The following is a 17,374-nucleotide window of genomic DNA, read 5'->3' on the forward strand; positions in this document are numbered from 1 at the left end:
AGGAGAGGAACCTGCAGCAGGTCCAGGCTGTAGTGCAAGTAGCTGTGTGGACCATCTTATATGACAGACCCCATGGTGTCAGAGGTATCAGTAATGGGCAAGGATGCAGTGTCAAGTTCAAGGTCAGCCCCTGTAAGAGAATTGCCACTCAGTCCCCTGGGGTTCTGGAGGAGGGTCATGCCATCAGCATCAGAGATTATATGTCTGTCTAGAAATAGCCTCTGGTGTGTTTCTGGGCCCTGGTAGAGACAGATGCTTGACTATGGGACACCAACTGACTCTGTGTCTGGAACTTCTCATCATGAGCTGGGTCCTGTCAAGTCAAAATCAGATGGCCGATCAGCAACTCACTGTAGGATGGAAGTGGTGCATCTGGAATGCAGCCTGGGCAGGGACAGAGGTATAAGGTTTGTGAGCAGTAGCACAGGCCCTCATGTTACCCATCACAGTCATACCAGAGCTCCTCCCTCAGCTCACACTATGGCCACATGATCCCATACAGCCAGATGAAGAAGGAGGAGAAGGTCTAAGCTTGGCTTTTGGATGGATTTGCTTGGTCTTTGGGTACAAGTTGAAAATGGATGGCAATTACATTCAAGCCACACCTAGGGATGTCCCTGAAAGAAAAGGGGGAGGGAAGATCTAAACCCCTAAAATGGGTTAGGGTGGAGGTACAAGGGGTGTTTTTTGTTTTTCTTTTGTCTGTGTCCTGGTTTTATTGTTTTGCAGCAGAATGCCCAACATTGAACATAATTGCAGCTATTTGGCTGTGCCAAAGATAATAATGCTTAAGTACAAATGGGAGACATGATTTTTTAAAATAAATATTTAAATAGAAGTTGGTCCTACGACCACCTGAAGTCTAGGTCTGGTCGGAGCTGCCTCACCTGTGGACCCGTGAAGACATCATGATTCCACTCCCTCCCTAATCAGTACATGGACACAGGGTGCCAATGGTCGTGATCACAATGAGCCTTTTGCCAGAGCCACCTCCACCTCTCCACAAACATGGTGAAATTTCTCGAAGATCAATGGTCCATAAAAGTTAAGTATTCTACGTGGTTCTCTTGGTCTGTGTGTCCAGCGGGGTGGGGCCTAGATGACCTCCTTCAGGTCATCATACAGGACCAGCATGAAGGCACCACCCATGAGGCAGAGGACGTTGGACAGGCGCCCTTGAAGAAGGCTTTGCCCCTTTCGTCTTTGAAGATCTTCTGCTAGCAGTTAAGGGCCCCCCTGCACATGATGTTGGCTCCTTTGTGCCCTGACTGCATCATCATCCGCCACCACTTGGTGCTGAAGGGGTAGGAGACCATGCTGGCCACCGCTGTCATGTTCTTAGAGTCAAGGAGCATGACTTTGGCGCTGTCGTACATGCCAAAGTAGGTGGCCTGGTAGATGATGCTCTGCACGGAGACGCTGAAGCCCTGGCGCAGACCCCGGATGCCATCAGACCTGGTGATCTGCACCAGTCTCCTAATCCTTTGAACTCGATGGCAGATTTCCCGAAGTCAGCCGCCAGGTGGGTTCTGGTGAAATCCAGGGGGTAGACGAAGCAAGAGGGAGGTGGATCTGGCCACCCCACCAGAGGCCAGATTGCCAGCAAAATACTTCCAGAACTGCGTGTGCTTGTCCAAGGCCCCCAGGAAGCTCTGCTTATACTTATCCTTGAAGGCGGAGTTGAGGACTTGAGTGGGAAGTAGTGGATGACCCACGTTGCCCGTCCAGAAGGACAGCACACCCTGCTCCTTGGGCATGCGCACGATGCAGTCCACGATGCCCTTGTACTGCTTGTCGGCTGCAATCTGCTTGCTGGTGTGCTGCAGCTGCACAGCAGTTTTACCCACTCCATCGGGGCCACAGCCATCTGGGAGATGGTGGCGGCAGTGCCTCTGGCCAGGAAGTCCTTGGCAAAGGAGAGGGCCTGTTTCGTTGTGGTGGCAGAACGGGCAGCTCAGTGAGTGGAGAACAGAGCGGAGGCACAGAGAGCTGGAGGGTGGGCGCTGCCGGTCAGCCCTGTTGCCGCTGGGACCGAAAATGCAGGCCTGGCATCCCATACAAGATGGTATACTGTCAGGGGATATACTTCAGACTGAAGGATGTGTCTGAGTGGGCGCATGAGCATGGGATCCTCTGGTATCACACATTGCATCACCCAGAAGCTGCTAGCTTTGTAGCATGCCACAATGTCCTGCTGAGGGTGCAGCTGAAGCACATGCTTAGAGGCGATACTCTGCAGTGATGGGGTGCCATCCTCCAGAATGCAATATATGCACTGTATCTGAGACCTCCATGTGGCACTGTGTCCCCAATAGGAAGAATACGTGGGACTGGGAGCCAAGGGGTGGAAGCCAGAGTGGCCCCACTTTCCATCTTTCCTAGTGACCTACTCAGGTGGACATTGTGTGTCACATCTCCTTAGCTCTGGACTTTGCAGGAGAGGATATTCTGGTCCCTAAAGACAGTGCACTCTCACCAGGAGACACAGCCAGAGTCCTGTGGTGCTTATAGATATGACTGCTGCCCGGCATTTTTTTGCTCCCTGTGTCCAGAGAGCAGCAGGCAGGAAGAGTCGCCATTTCAGCAGGGGTAAGCAACACTTATCAAGGAAGAGGCAGAACTGTTCTGACAGCTGCGGCAGGCAGCAATGTGTGCGCAACACAGATGGTGTGCTTAGGTGACTTGGTGCTCATTTGCCCAGTTGTGCCTGTGAATGGCCAAGTGCAGCAGTTCTGCCCTGAGAAGGGTATGGATGCCAGGGACTAAGGCCTCAGGGATGAAGGAGAGTGACCAAGACTGCAGAGGTGATAGCAGAGGGTGAGGGAAGCCTAGAATGGGCGGTGGAGGAGGGAGGTAACGAGTAGCTGTCACAACTGCAAGACCAACTGCATCAATGGCGTTGTACTTCGTCCCACCAATTTCTCTCTTCTAAGTGGACACTCAAGAAGACAGGCACGTGGGAGCCACAGAGAAACTGCTCCCTGAACATGTGTCCATGGAACAGTGGATCTGTGTGGCGCAAGGGGTGGACTGGGGCAGCTACGGAAGCTCACCACTTAGATGTCACTTTAAGAGAGGAGTTCAGTCAGCTGACAGCGTCCAGATGCAATGCTTTCAGGATCCACTGCAGCATTTGCACAGAGGTCACGCTATTCCCAGGCAGCACCCAGTCTACGACTTAGCACAGCAGGGCTACCAGAATCATTTCTGCTCAGTGTGGGACTCCTCAATGGGCCGTCTTTGCACCAGAGCTCCCAGTGGGCTGGCCAAGACTTTCTCAAAGCTGCACCATCGTCTAAGGCGCTCCCTTCCAGCCCTTCTTCTATCTCCCTCTCCTTCCACAGGTGTCGTACATTCACTGTGGTCTGAAGGCTCTTCCTGCCTACCCCCCTTTATCTTTCCCAATAAATCTTTTGCACTTTCTAACTCCATCTTGGCTTCCTGAAGGACCTGAACTGACACATTTCATTTGAGGCAAGAGAGTACTCCGTCTCTTCTTCCATGGCAAAGGTAGGAGAAAAGCCAAAACACTCTTTCCTCCTAAAAATTTCCTTTAAAAATTACCTTCGAAATATTTTCTCTTCTCTTAAATAGCATTGATGGGATGGTGCTTGCTGCAGTGGCTTTACCATATTTTAGTAAATTCAGCACCGTAGGGGGTTTGTTTGAGGGATTTGGGAGCTGATCACACGCAACGAGCTTTATTGGGTTGCATGTGCTCCGTAGCATGAGACCATCCAGAGGCTTATGGGTGGGCTAAGGAAACACCACCCAGAAGGAGAGGAGGGTAAGGTAACTGTTAAGGGAGAGGGAATCAGAGAGGAGGCTTAAATGTCTTGGTGATGGCACTCAGCAGCATGGCAGGGAGTCTCTAGGTCAGAGAATTCTGAAGGGCAGCAGTGGCTTGGCGTCTTATCCATGGCCAGCGGATGTGGGGTAAGGTGTCCTGGGAATTGCAAGGCAGGCAGGCCCTAATTGACTAATAATCTGCTGGTTTGGGCTATTTTAAAAATAATTTAATGTGTAAAAACTGGAGTTTGGCACCAGTGGGATTTTGAGCTAATGAATCTCAGCCTGCAACGAAGAAATAGAAAAGCGAGGGGCCAATACACAGAGGCCATCTGAGGCTGATTTATATAACAAGCATTTTGATGTATTTCTGTTGAGAACGGAGACCGTGCAGGGACTTAGCGCCTCCTGTCCTCAGGTTTGGGCTAAAACCCTGAGGAGACAGGCAACATTCCATTTAACATCCTGTTACATATTTAATAAATATGTATTCAATACATATGTATATAGCTATGTTCTGCCATGCATTGCCCCAGGTGCCAGAGATACAATGGATAGTGGAAACCACTCATGGTTCCTGCCATCATGGAGCTTTGAATTGCGGGAGGAATTGCACAAATACATATGTAATCATTATGTTAAGTGCTTGAGAAAGGCAGGTACTACAAGACTGCTACAAGAGTGTGTTAGAGAGGAACTTAAGTTAGATGGAGGCAGGAGTGCCAGTTGAGGTGCCCTTGGTGAAGGGACATGAATGCTGAGACCTGAAGGATGAGTAGGAGTTGGCCAGGCAAAGAGTGAGGGAGGTTGTGCTCAGGCAAAAAGAACAGAGCATGCAGTGGGCACAAAAGTGACCTCTACCACAGCCACCCACTTCTGCTGTCACTTTCCAGGCTTTGTCATCTCATGTAACTGCCCCCACCTTGATAATCAGTGATTCAAGCTTCCCACTCTGATTACAGACTCCCCGCTGTGGTCATTTTCCAACCTCTTCAGGGCCTTCAGGCATTGCCTTTCTCTGTCTCTCCCTATCTGTCAGCCATCTCCTTTTTCACTTAATCTTTATTTAAATGACTTTACTCAGGTATAATTAAAATGCACATATTTAAAGTGTACAGTTTGATAAAGCTTTCTCATACCCCTTTGAAGTCCCTCCCTCCTGTATCCTGCAACCTTGCTAAACTCACTTATTACTTCTAGCAGCTTTTTCTTGGTAGATTCTATGAGATTTTTCTACATAGAAAATGTTGCCTTCAGATAACAGCAGTTTGACTTCTTTTCTAATAATGAATACCTTTTACTTCTTTTTCTTAACATGAGACAGAACTCTTCTCTGTCTTAGAAAGGCTTTTTGCTTAGCTCCTTAGCTTCTGACTCAGTCCTCTACCTCTTCTTTGTCATTGCAATCTTGGCTCCTTAAGTCTCCAATTTTGTGTCTCCAGGCCTGTGAGACCACTGAAAGCTGTGCTGGTTTTTTGGTCCCCAGATATATCCATCTACCTGGATGAAGCCTGGATTCTCAGCCTCCTTCACTGCCCTAGAATTGGCAAATGTCCCCAGAGGAGAAGAAGCTGCAAAATATCAGTGTACCTTTCCATGGTTCTCCTTTCTCCTGCACATTGGCCCCTTAAGTTCTGATCACTTCAGTAGGTCTCCAGTGGTTTAAACTGATCTTTTTCGTCATATTTTTAAAAATTGTTTTTGCTATTTAGAATGTTATTATTATTAAATATTGCATATATACAAAAGAAAGATAATGTATCGTGTACATTAACAGTCCAAGGAATAGTAGAAAACCAAACGCCCATGAGTCTGTAACAGAGGAGAACAAACCTAACTCCATATTCGATCTATTCCTTTAGCTCTTATCTCTGTGCTTAGTCATGCTGGCTCTGAACCTTTGTCTCTTCAATCAGTAAAAGAACATTGCCCATAGCCTGAAATATACAATAGTCTTTTCTCAAGGCTCTGCCTCCCAGGCTTAACCTTTAAAGCCATAACACTTTCATTCATATAGACATAAAAAGTTATAGAACAGAAAATCACATTTGTCTTATTGAAGGTTTACAGGAACTCCGTGACCTGACCTACCTGGACGCCTACAAGAACAAGGGACTATCACATCCTCTCTGGGGTCTGGCCAGCACCAAGAGGTCTGCAACAACCAGCCACACCCTCTCCCCTTTTAGTATAAAAGAAGCCTGAATTCTACCTTGGGGAAAATGGTTCTTTGGGATATGAATCTGCGATCTTCTCAGTCTGCTGGCTTTCTGAATAAAGTCGCTGTTCCTTGCCTCAACACCTTGTGTCTCCATTTAGTGGCCTGTCATGTGCCGAATAGTATGAGCTTGGACTCGGTAACAAATCCACCATGAAGGTAAGCTTTAGGTACAGAGCCCCCCGACCCTCCTCACTTATATTCAGCCCTAGTCCACCCTCGTGCCACTATTCTACATTATTGTTATTTTAAAAATTCATTTAAAATGAGATATAATTGACGTATAACTGTGTAAGTTTAAGGCGTACAGTGTGTTGACTTCATACATTTATATGTTGCAATGTGTTACCACCTTAGGGTTAGCTAACATGTCTGTCACATCACATAATTTTATTTATTTATTTATTTATTTATTTTTGGGCTGTGTTGGGTCCCCGTTTCTGTGCGAGGGCTTTCTCTAGTTGCGGCAAGCGGGGGCCACTCCTCATCGCGGTGCGCGGGCCTCTCACTGTCGCGGCCTCTCTTGTTGCGGAGCACAGGCTCCAGTCGCGCAGGCTCAGTAGTTGTGGCTCACGGGGCCCAGTTGCTCCGCGGCATGTGGGATCTTCCCAGACCAGGGCTCGAACCCGTGTCTCCTGCACTGGCAGGCAGATTCTCAACCACTGCACCACCAGGGAAGCCCACATCACATAATTATCATTTATTTTTTGTGGTGGGGACACGTGTCATGTTTTAATGGGATTTTCCTGTTGTTCTCTATAGGAGCATTTGTCTGCCAAAAACTACCCTGTCATACCCATAAGCAGAAGTCAAATCAATAAAATCATGACCCCTTCAATGTTTCTCAAATTTTACCACCTGTTCTCATCTCTTCTACCACCATGTAGTCCAAATTAAGACCATATATCCCCTATATTAGTCCAACAGCCTCCTAAATTGATCTTGTATCCACTTTGCCTCCTTCTTATGCGTTCCTCATATAGCAGCCAGAATTATTTTTAAAAAACAAATCATATTATGTTACTTCCATGCTCAAAACCCTTCAATTGCTTCGTACTGCTTTCTTACCATAAAATGAAAAACATTTTTAATCACAATAAATGGCATTTGCTGAGTTGTGATCATGCTCAATGTACCAGGCACAGTATCGTTTGATTTTCAGAGTAATGCAAATGATTATTTCCATTATTTCCCTTGTTTATACCAATGAGTAAGTGGAAATCTATAAAGTTGAATTGAATTGGTTAAGGACACAGTTAGAAGCGGTGAAGCTGGAATTCCAAGCCAGGCCTTTTCAGCTCCAATGTACGTGTTTGAAACAGTTATATAGATATAGATATATAGACACCTGACTTCTTCAGGGCAGGCAGGTAGGCTGGAGACCCAGGGAAGAGTTAATGTTACAGCTTGAGTCCGAACGCAGTCTGGAGGCAGAATTTCTTCCTCGTGGAGGGACTTCAGTCTTTTCTCTTAAGACCTTCAACTCTTTGGATGCAGTGCACTCAGATTATGGAAAATAATCAGCTTTATTTATAGTCCACTGATTCAAATGTTAATCACATCTAAAAATACCTTCACAGCAACATCTAGAGACATGTTTAACCAAGCAACTGGGCAGTACAGCCCAGCCAAGTTGACACATAAAATCAACCACCATACTCCCTGACTATATTTTCATTGTAAAGAATTCAAACAATGGGAAGTGTAGAGAAGAAATACCGAGAGTCACACTCCCACCTCTGTCCCCTACCCTCCACAGAGATGAACACTGTCAACCTCTCAGTGAACATCCTTCCAGAGCTCTGCCTATTCCTTTAACATTCATACATATAAACATATATATATATATATATATAATATATATATAATTTGGTTTATTTTATTTAAATGGGATCATTCTATAAGTATTGTTTGTGTCTTGTTTTCCCTCTTGATTGGTAAGTCACATATATTTATCTTTTATTTTTTTACTTGGACAAAACATTTATTCAGTGCTTACAATATTAGGTGATACAATTGAGTAAAAAGCAAAAGTCCATCTTTGACCCCCTTCCTGAACCTCGCCCTCTTCCTCAAAGGTTAACACTGTTATCGTTTGGTGTGTACACATGCAAACTTTGGACACAATATTACACACGGAGCTGAAGATGACAGAGTGTGACTCTGCATCCCCTTCATGTGCTCTATTCTTCTCCATCCTTACCCCTGCATAATTTATGTCAAGAATGGCATGTTATGACATTGATATTATGTCATGAGACAAAGTCTATATTAATAAGAGAGAAGCTTGTTTGTCTTGCAAGTGTGACACTATGAAGCATATGAGAAGCTTAAGACTATTCCTATGGAGGACTGTCAGTGACTGATGGCTGTAAGAATCACCCTTTCCTTTCAAACCTGGGGCCAGGAGCTATTAGCTCCCAGGTTGGGGGACGGGTATATAAAGGTCAAGAATAATTTTTCAACCAGAAAGCCAAGACTTTGTTTTACTGTGTGGATTTATTACACAATTATCTGCAGGAACTTTCCAACAGAAGATATCAGGGGAAGGGAGGATTTTGAGATGGGGAGCTTATCCTGGGTTATCAGGATGGGCCTTAAATCCAATCACAACTGTCCTTATAAGACAGAAGCAGAGGAGATCTTTCTCTCTCTCTCTCTCTCTCTCTCTCTCTCTCTCACACACACACACACACACACACACACACACATATACATACAGAGGAGGAGAAGGTGTTGTGAAGGAGCACAAAGAGATTGGAAGATGCTGACCTTGAAGGCGGACCTTGAAGTGATGCAGACACAAGGCAAGGAATGCTGGCAGCCAACAGAAGCTGGAAGAGGCAAAGAAGAATTCTACTCTAGAGCCTCCAGAGGTAGCTCAGCCCTGTCAACCTTGGATTCAGCTCAGTGATAATAATTTTGAATTTCTGGCCTCCAGAACTGTGATAGAATAAATTTCTGTTGTTTTATACCGCCCAGTTTGTGGTAATTCATTACAGCAGCCATAGAAAACTCATACAGGACCAAGTCTAACTGTTCAAGTGTCAGCCACAACTTCCATACACACCTCGTGTGTCAGTGCTAAATGTCAGATGGTCACAGAGGAGGTAGGAGCTTTGGAAAGGCAATTGCCAACATGCTTGGATCCACAGGCTCCAGGGGTAGGAACAATGCATAAAGATTTTGACCTTGGGGATCTCCCTGAGACTGAGGAATGGGAAGAGAAATTAAAGGGGAATCTGAGGACTTGGATCAATGTTTACTCCCCTGTGAGTGGTTTGTGAGGTAGACAAAGGAAGGCAACAGTAAATAGAGTTACAGGGCCCTCATTCTTTAAGCGAGCACTCTAGGGGAGAGGCTTGGTCAGAGGCCAATGATTCGAGGGACCATGTTAATAAATTCTTAATTAATTAGTGGCACTTTGGCAGAATCTTAAAGCTGTAATGAATCTGCCATCACCATGGTGCACAAGAAATCTAGGGGACATGGGATGACTATGCATGGCAGGATGCTGGGAAAATGGAGACAGAGACTGACTGGAGATCAAGATGCCCTAGACCACCTCAGAGGCCACCTGTGGTTGTATGTAAGGCTCAGGGGAAAGGGGGAAGACATAGAAATAGTCACTGCTATTTGTATTCTGTTTAATGCCCTTTAAATCAATCTTATGAACTTTAAAGGAACCAGTTAATAATAATAACTTTAGAAAGACAAATGGCCAAGATTCCTCTGAATGAATATTCCCTTGTTAGTTTTGGATTTGACAAAGTAACTTTCCCCAAACCTTTAAACATGGGCCACAAAACTAATCAAACACTCCTAAGCATTTAAGGAAAATTACCTGTATATCGGACTGTCTTTACTGTTTCAAATACCCTTAAAAGCCTGGAGGAGAGAACCTTTAACTGTCAGGCTCACAGAGACAGGGGGCTAGATTCCAAGTCTGTGACCGCACTAGGACCTCCCACCAGCAGAGGGCAGTGGTCCAGACAGCGCGGCCTCTTGACTGGCCGAGGGAGGAAGGCTCTGAGAAGTGATGGGGGTGCCGCTAAGCCCGCTGCAGCCCCTCACAAGCCTGAACGGCTCAGGAAGCGCTTTCCCCACAGGATGCTGGGGAACAGAAGGTGTTTCTCCTCGGCTCCTGCAGGGAATACGTGTGCGCGGTACACATACCGTCCAAACGGGGGCGGCTCACAACCCGTCCGGATGTCCCAACCAGAGTTAAAAGTGGGCTTGCCGAGGCAGCTCTGGGGAGTTGCTCCGGGCGGCGATGGATTCAGCCAGGTTATAACGCTCTGGCACGGCTTTTTCCCATTGAGAACACTCAGGGAGGAAGACAAGATCCGATGGAGCATTGCGGCTGGAGAGGCGTGGAGGCGGGAGGAGCGGAGACACCCAGTACAGGGAGCCCTCCACATCCCAAAGGAAGAAGTTGCATTCCTTTTTTCCTTTGTTTCTCTTTTGGGAAATCCTGTTAGTGCTCTTTTCCTCACGGTTTCCACTTCTTTGTCTTCCTGGGAGAGTTACTCAGTGTTAACTTTCAGCTATCTAATTTAGTCATCAACGGTGTCATTCCTTCTATCGGAATATTTTATTTTATTTTATTTTATTCTATTTTTGGCTGCATTGGGTCTTCATTGCTGCGCTGGACTTTCTCTAGTTGCCACTAGAGGGGGCTACTCTTCCTTGCGGTGCGCGGGCTTCTCCTTGCAGTGGCTTCTCTTGTTGTGGAGCGCGGGCTCTAGGCGCTCAGGCTTCAGTAGTTGCAACACGCAGGCTCAGTAGTTATGGCACGCGGGCCCTAGAGCATGCAGGCCTCAGTAATTGCGGTGTGCAGACCCTAGAGTACGCAGGCTTAAGTAGTTGTGGCGCGCAGGCTCAGTAGTTATGGCACACGGGCTTAGTTGCTCCGCAGCATGTGGGATCTTCCTGGACCAGGGACTGAACCCGTGTCCCCTGCATTGGGAGGCGTATTCTTAACCACTGAGCCACCAGGGAACCAGAATATTTTCTTAATTCAGGCAACAGAATTTTTAAATTTCAAGAATTCCCATGACTTCTTTTCAAATTAGCCTCTAGTATTCTCCAGGTTAGTTAGTTAGATATGTCCCTAGTCTGTTGTTAGTGGCAACAAAGACACTGCTCCCAGAAGGCTTCTGGAGTGAGCATTGACCTTGGCAGCAACCTAGAGGAGACTCCCTGATTTGACATTGCAACCCATGCAGGGATAGGGCACTGAAGCTGTCACTGCAGAGAATGGACAGCTAATGGTGTTGGTGCGTTTAAGATTTTAGTTCGTTGACTAGCCTGTCCAGGGCCTAGAAGCTGTCTGGGCTGGCTACCTATTAGCTTCAAGGGCCCAAATACCTGTGGCCATAGAACCTCAATACTTAATTTGCAAAGTGAACAAACATGCTCAAAGTGAAATCTTTTGGAGGCTAACTAGGTCTGGCATTTTCAGACTTGGCTGAGGAAATACTGTTTTTGGCAAAGGCCACCCACACCCTGAGGAATTCTTGAACCAGCATTCAGTCACCCAGGGAAATTCCTCCTATGCTTCCAGTTGTCCCTTAGCGTCTCCTTTCCTCCTCATGTCCTTGGGGCTGAGGTTTTGGATGTAATCAGTGCATGTTCCTTATTAGGGGAAGGACACTTAAGACTCCCTTTATGGAATATTGGTTATGAAAGCTATTTTCATTTTCTTTAAGAGATACTGATTTAAGTTTAAGCTGTCGCTGAAGTGTGGACTTAAAGATATGTGACTCATTTCTTTACAGAAGTGAGCGAAACTTTTTGTATACCGCTCCCCAGCCTCTCTGAGATCCGGATGTGAGGAAGTACTGCAAGCTCTCATCGCGCCCTATGGCCTCCAGTGCAACCTGGAGCTTCTCGATGCCTCATGAAGTGGGCCAGAGCCCCTCCCTGGACCCCCACAAATCCATCTGCCATGGCCAACAGCCTCCACCGGATCACAGCAGCCCCAGCGCCTGCCCCTCTCAGCACCACTTACGCCCCTCGTGGCCAGGCAGCTCCTCCCCGCCCCCCCTCCCCGGACTACATCCCCCCCATGAACCCTCCCCCAGCAACCAGCCGGTGGCACTCGTCTCTGGGCCCTGCAAGCCGGGCGCCCCCCATGCTTAGAGATCAGACTGCCTCTCTCACCTCCCCACACCGGGGAGTCCTCCCCCGAGCACCCTCAGAGCCAGGGGCTCTCGCCTCTCGCACCCCAGACGCAGAGTCCACCCGTCTTGCCCCGGCCCACCCGGGAGCCGGAGCCCCCTTCCTGCCACGAGCGTCCTCCCCCCCACACCACCCCCCGCCCCGGCGGGAGCTCCCATAACGCCTACCGAGCCCGCGCCCGGGAGTCCTCCCCACCGATCCGCGCCTCCGCCAGGAGTAGCTCCGCCTTCCTCCCGCCACACGCAGCAGCCCTTAGACCTCGCCTCGTGTCTCGGCCCGGGGAGGGGGAGTGGCCCACCCGTCGCATCCTCCCCACCCCCACAGCCAGTCGTCCTCTCCTCTGGCCCCCAAAGCCGGCCCCACCCGCCCAGCAAGAAGCCCTCCGCTCTGGGCACCCCCCACGCTTAGCCATTACCCCACCCTCTGCACCCCGACTCCAGAACGACCCCACCAGCCACCCTGGCAGCCAGCGGTCCTCCCCTCGGACCCGCACACTGGGGGACACTTCCCTCAGCCCCCCTTCAGCCCGCTGCCCTCCGCCGCCCCTCCCCCACTCCCAATCGAGCAGCCCGTACCCCTCCCCCCAACCCCACTCCTTCCCAGCGCCCCCCGTACCTGCGGAGTCCAGCACCCAGCAAAGCCCCCACCTGTCTCCTGACTTTCTGTGACTCTGTGGATGACGCCGGAGTCCCGCTCAGAAGGGGCTGAAGAGCTCGTCTCAGCACTGCAGCCAGGAACTGTGCAGCCCACTGTCCCAGGCACTCTGTGCGAATGCCACGTGGGTTTCCGGGTGCTCCCGGAAGCCCGAGGAAGATGAGGGAGAAAGATCTAGACGTCTCCTTACACAGAAAGTGGTTGGATCAGAAGAGCACGTGAGGAGACGCTTTGCTACAGAAGCAGCAGTAGCCACGCGCACTGAGGGCCTGAGGTCCCAAGGCTTGGCGCCTCCGGAAGCAATCACAGTAGAAACCCACCTGTAAAGACAGATTGACCAATGAGCCAACATGGGCTCTGCATCTCCAAGTTAGCTCCTCCAACTCGGCCGCCTTACAGGGAGGCCTTCCTATTGGTGGAAGGCCAATGGGCGTGTCTTTTGCTTCCGGAGGCGCCAAGCCTTGGGACCTCACGCTCTCAGTGCGCGTGGCTACTGCTGCTTCCCTAGCAAAGCGCCTCCTCACGTGCTCTCCTGATCCAACCACTTTCTCTGTAAAGGGACGTCTAGAACGTTCTCCCTCATCTTCCTCGGGCTTCCGGGAGCACCCGGAAACCCACGTGGCGTTCGCACAGAGTGCCTGGGACAGTGGGCTGCACAGTTCCTGGCTGCAGTGCTGAGACGAGCTCTTCAGCCCCTTCTGAGCGGGACTCCGGCGTCATCCACAGAGTCACAGAAAGTCAGGAGACAGGTGGGGGCTTTGCCGGGTGCTGGACTCCGCAGGTACGGGGGGCGCTGGGAAGGAGTGGGGTTGGGGGGAGGGGTACGGGCTGCTCGATTGGGAGTGGGGGAGGGGCGGCGGAGGGCAGCGGGCTGAAGGGGGGCTGGGGGAAGGGTCCCCCAGTGTGCGGGTCCGAGGGGAGGACCGCTGGCTGCCAGGGTGGCTGGTGGGGTCGTTCTGGAGTCGGGGTGCAGAGGGTGGGGTAATGGCTAAGCGTGGGGGGGCCCTGAGCGGAGGGCTTCTTGCTTGGCGGGTGGGGCCGGCTTTGGGGGCCACAGGAGAGGACGACTGGCTGTGGGGGTGGGGAGGACGTGACGGGCGGGCCACTCCCCCTCCCCGGGCTGAGACACGAGGGGAGGGCAAACGGCTGCTGCGTGTGGCGGGAGGAAGGCGGAGCTACTCCTGGCGGAGGCGCGGGTCGATGGGGAGGACTCCCGGGCGCGGGTGCGGTAGGCGTTATGGGAGCTCCCGCCGGGGCGGGGGGTGGGGTGGGGTGGGGGCGGAGGACGCTCGTGGCAGGAAGGGGGCTCCGGCTCCCGGGTGGGCGAGGGCAAGAGGGGTGGGGTCTGCATCTGGGGTGCGAGAGGCGAGAGCCCCTGGCTCTGAGGGTGCTCGGGGGAGGACTCCCCGGTATGGGGAGGTGAGAGAGGCAGTCTGATCTCTAAGCATGGGGGGCGCCCGGCTTGCAGGGCCCAGAGCGGAGCGCCAGCAGGTGGTGGGTGGGGGAGGGTGTATGGGGGGATGTAGTGGGGGAGGGTGCGGGGAGGAGCCGCCTGGCCACGAGGGGCGTAAGCGATGCTGAGAGGGGCAGGCGCTGGGGCTGCTGTGATCCGGTGGAGGCTGTTGGCCATGGCAGATGGATTTGTGGGGGTCCAGGGAGGGGCTCTGGCCCCCTGCATGAGGCATCGAGAAGCTCCAGGTCGCACTGGAGGCCATAGGGCGCGATGAGCGCTTGCAGTACTTGCTGACATCCTGGCCGCGGAGAGACTGGGGAGCGGGTATAAGGGGCGGTGTCTCAGGTGGGCGGAGGGAAGGATCCCAGGTCCTGCGTGGAATCAAGGTGAGGGCCCTGAGGGAGGACTGAAGGGAACCAGGGCCCCAGAACAGAGTGGGCCCTGGATGGCGATGGAGGGGCATAACCCCATGCAGCAGTTTCTGACGTCCGGCTCTCAGAGCGACTGGGCACCTGCTATAAGGGGCGGCGCCTAAGGTGGGAAGAGGGGAGAATCCCAGGTCCAGCTGGGAGTCAAGGTGAGGCCCCTGAGGGAGGACTGAGGGGAGCCCACAGAAACCCATCCGTGTGGCCAGCCCTGGGCAACAGCGGGGCGGGATGACCCCAGGCAGCATTTCCTGACATCCGGGTCCCAGAGAGAGTGGGGACTTGGGGTAAGGGGCAGGGCCTCAGGTGGGCAAAGGGGGGGTATCCCAGGTCCTGCCGGGCGTCAAGGTGAGGACCCTGAGGGAGGACAGAGGGGACCCTGGGCCCCAGAACAGAGGGGACCTCAGAGGAGCTCGCCCATGCTGTCAGCCCTGGGAGGTCCCGGGCAGGGCTGACTTGACGTTGCAGGCTCTCACCTCTGCCACGTGGTTGGGGATGGAGGCGTCTAAGGATGCGAGGACCTTGGTCTGAGGGGAAACATCAGGTCAGCAGAGGGAGGAGTCCCAGGATCTGCCGGGGTCAAGGTGTGGACCCCGGGAGAGGACTGAGGGGAGCCCGATCTCCGGAACAATGGGGGGCCCACAGAGTCCGGCCCACCCCTCCTGCCAGCACCGAGGGGCCCAGGGCTGTGCCACAATCTACACCCGAGGTGCCCCCTCCATTCCCCTTACAGGGGCTCCAGGAACCGGGAGGCGAAGGCCCAGGTCTGAGGCACGTGTCCTCAGGCCACAGAGCAGAGGAGGCCCAGGCAGCGCCAGGAGTCAAGGTGAGGTGCGTGCCCTGAGTGTGTACCCAGGGGCTCCCCCTCCCAGAACAGAGGGGACCCCACAAGGCCCAAGTCACCGCACCTCCCCACACCCCTCTCAGCCCCGGTCGGTACCTGGGGCTGTGCTGGCTGCACCCTGAGGGGCCACGTCGCTTCCTTCTTCAGGTTGGCAGGGGACAGGCCGCCCAGGAGGAGCGCCCCTGTGATGCCCGAGGGAACCCCTCCAGACGAGCCCTGTAAGTGGCCTTCGTCAGAGCTGCCCAGGGTGCGTGTCTCCGCCGAGGCCGCTCACACCCCCTCTCTCCCCCAGGTCCGTGGTCCGTACCTGTCACCCCTGCCCAGACTCCCGTCGGCGGCCCGACCCCAGTCATCAGGCCCCTGGTCGAGATGAGAGAGCTGCGCCAGCCTGAGGCAGACCTTCAGGCCCCAGTCCAGGCCCAGGGCCCGGTGGAGGCGCAGCTGTTCGGGGCTGCGGGGGAGGAGGCCGCATCCCCCTCGTCCTCCTCCTCCCCCGTCGCCCCCTCCTTCTCCGCCTATGCCGAGTCCTTGCCCCAGGAGGCACTTACTGTGCTGAAGTCTCACCTGGTGGTATTCCTGCTCCTCAAGTATCGCACCAAGGAGCCGATCTGCAAGGCGGAGATGCTGAATATGGTCCTCCGTGACCATCGGGACCACTTCCCCGTGGTCTTCAGCCGAGCTTGCGAGTGCATGCAGCTGGTGTTTGGCGTGGACGTGAAGGAGGTGGACCCCCGCGAGTGCACCTACGTCCTGGTCCCCACCCTGGGCCTCACCTGTGATGCAGTGCTGAGCGATGGGCAGAGCATGCCCAAGGCCGGCCTCCTGGTGATGGTCCTGGGCCTGATCGCCCTGTACGGTGACCACGCCCCTGAGGAGGAGGTCTGGGAATTGCTCAGCATCATGGAGGTGTATGCAGGGAAGCAGCACTGCATCTACGGGGAGCCCAGGGAGCTCCTCACCAAAGTGTGGGTGCAGGAGGGCTACGTGGAGTACCGGCAGGTGCCCCACAGCGACCCCGCCCGCTACGAGTTCCTGTGGGGTCCCCGGGCCCACGCGGAGACCAGCAAGTGGCAGGTCCTGGAGCATCTGCTCAGGGTCAATACCGTGGGTCCCCCGTCTGCAGGGGCTGTGAGCGATGAGGAAGAGGGGGCCTGAGCCAGAGCAGCAGCCAGGCTCCTTCCAGGCCCAAGTTCACTGGTAGGAAGTGAGGTTGGTCCTTCACTCTGAGTTTGAAGAGAGAGCGGTCGAGTTTCCAAGTAGTGAGGGCCCCTGCGAGTGGGGGGAACATGGTGTGTAGCATCTTTGGGTTCCTGTTGTGTATGATGACATGGAATATCATCTGTTTTCTTTAGGAATTTTTCAAATGTTACTCGTTTTAATGGAAGACTAAACAAGCTTCAGTGTCTAACTTTGTGAATGACTTTGATTAGAATGTGTTTATAATTACCCAGTTTAAGAACAAGAGTTTTGCTGTTTTGTAAAAGAGGTCGGGAAATCTCCCATTTCATTTTGTGACCCTGAGGCAGATAACGTGGAATTGGAATCAGAACTGCTCTGGAAATGTGAAAGTACTTAGCAGTAATATAGATGGGGGAAGAATTAGAAAAATAAAAGTAATCGTAGTGAGTTTTTGCTTCTTATCCTTCTTGTCTGTCATTCTGTAAAACTAAGCTATCTCTGTTTAGTTGGATTTGCACGGTGATTTACGAAAGCATGAAAACCTTGATTTGAGTAAGTAAGCCCCCTGCTCTCCGGCTTATATATTCGGCAGCCCTCCACGGAGGCTTTGCTCTCTGGAAGGGCCTGTG

The 17,374-nt window shown here is 52.0% G+C and overlaps 2 protein-coding genes and 1 pseudogene across 3 annotated transcripts; 2 read left to right on the forward strand and 1 right to left on the reverse strand.

Moving 5' to 3' along the window:
* Positions 1-1,095: 1,095 nt before the first annotated feature.
* On the reverse strand, positions 1,096-11,959 carry LOC137758169 (ADP/ATP translocase 3-like; annotated as a pseudogene).
* Positions 11,958-12,858, forward strand: LOC137758170 (uncharacterized). The gene is made up of 2 exons (XM_068534425.1): positions 11,958-12,125; positions 12,241-12,858. The coding sequence occupies exons 1-2, from the start codon at positions 11,958-11,960 to the stop codon at positions 12,856-12,858; spliced, it is 786 nt and encodes a 261-aa protein (XP_068390526.1).
* Positions 12,859-15,054: 2,196 nt separating this feature from the next.
* On the forward strand, positions 15,055-16,964 carry LOC137758172 (melanoma-associated antigen 10-like). 2 transcript variants are annotated; one of them, XM_068534426.1, is made up of 3 exons: positions 15,055-15,553; positions 15,714-15,784; positions 15,859-16,964. In XM_068534426.1, exons 1-3 carry the CDS (start codon positions 15,234-15,236, stop codon positions 16,719-16,721), a joined length of 1,254 nt encoding a protein of 417 aa, XP_068390527.1. In that variant the 5' UTR covers positions 15,055-15,233; the 3' UTR covers positions 16,722-16,964. The 2 variants fall into 2 exon arrangements, with proteins under 2 accessions (XP_068390527.1, XP_068390528.1); XM_068534427.1 differs by having other exon boundaries at positions 15,474-15,548.
* Positions 16,965-17,374: the final 410 nt, after the last annotated feature.

This window comes from Eschrichtius robustus, unplaced genomic scaffold (genome assembly GCF_028021215.1).
Source record: "Eschrichtius robustus isolate mEscRob2 unplaced genomic scaffold, mEscRob2.pri scaffold_707, whole genome shotgun sequence".
In the NCBI taxonomy this organism is placed as follows: domain Eukaryota; kingdom Metazoa; phylum Chordata; class Mammalia; order Artiodactyla; family Eschrichtiidae; genus Eschrichtius; species Eschrichtius robustus.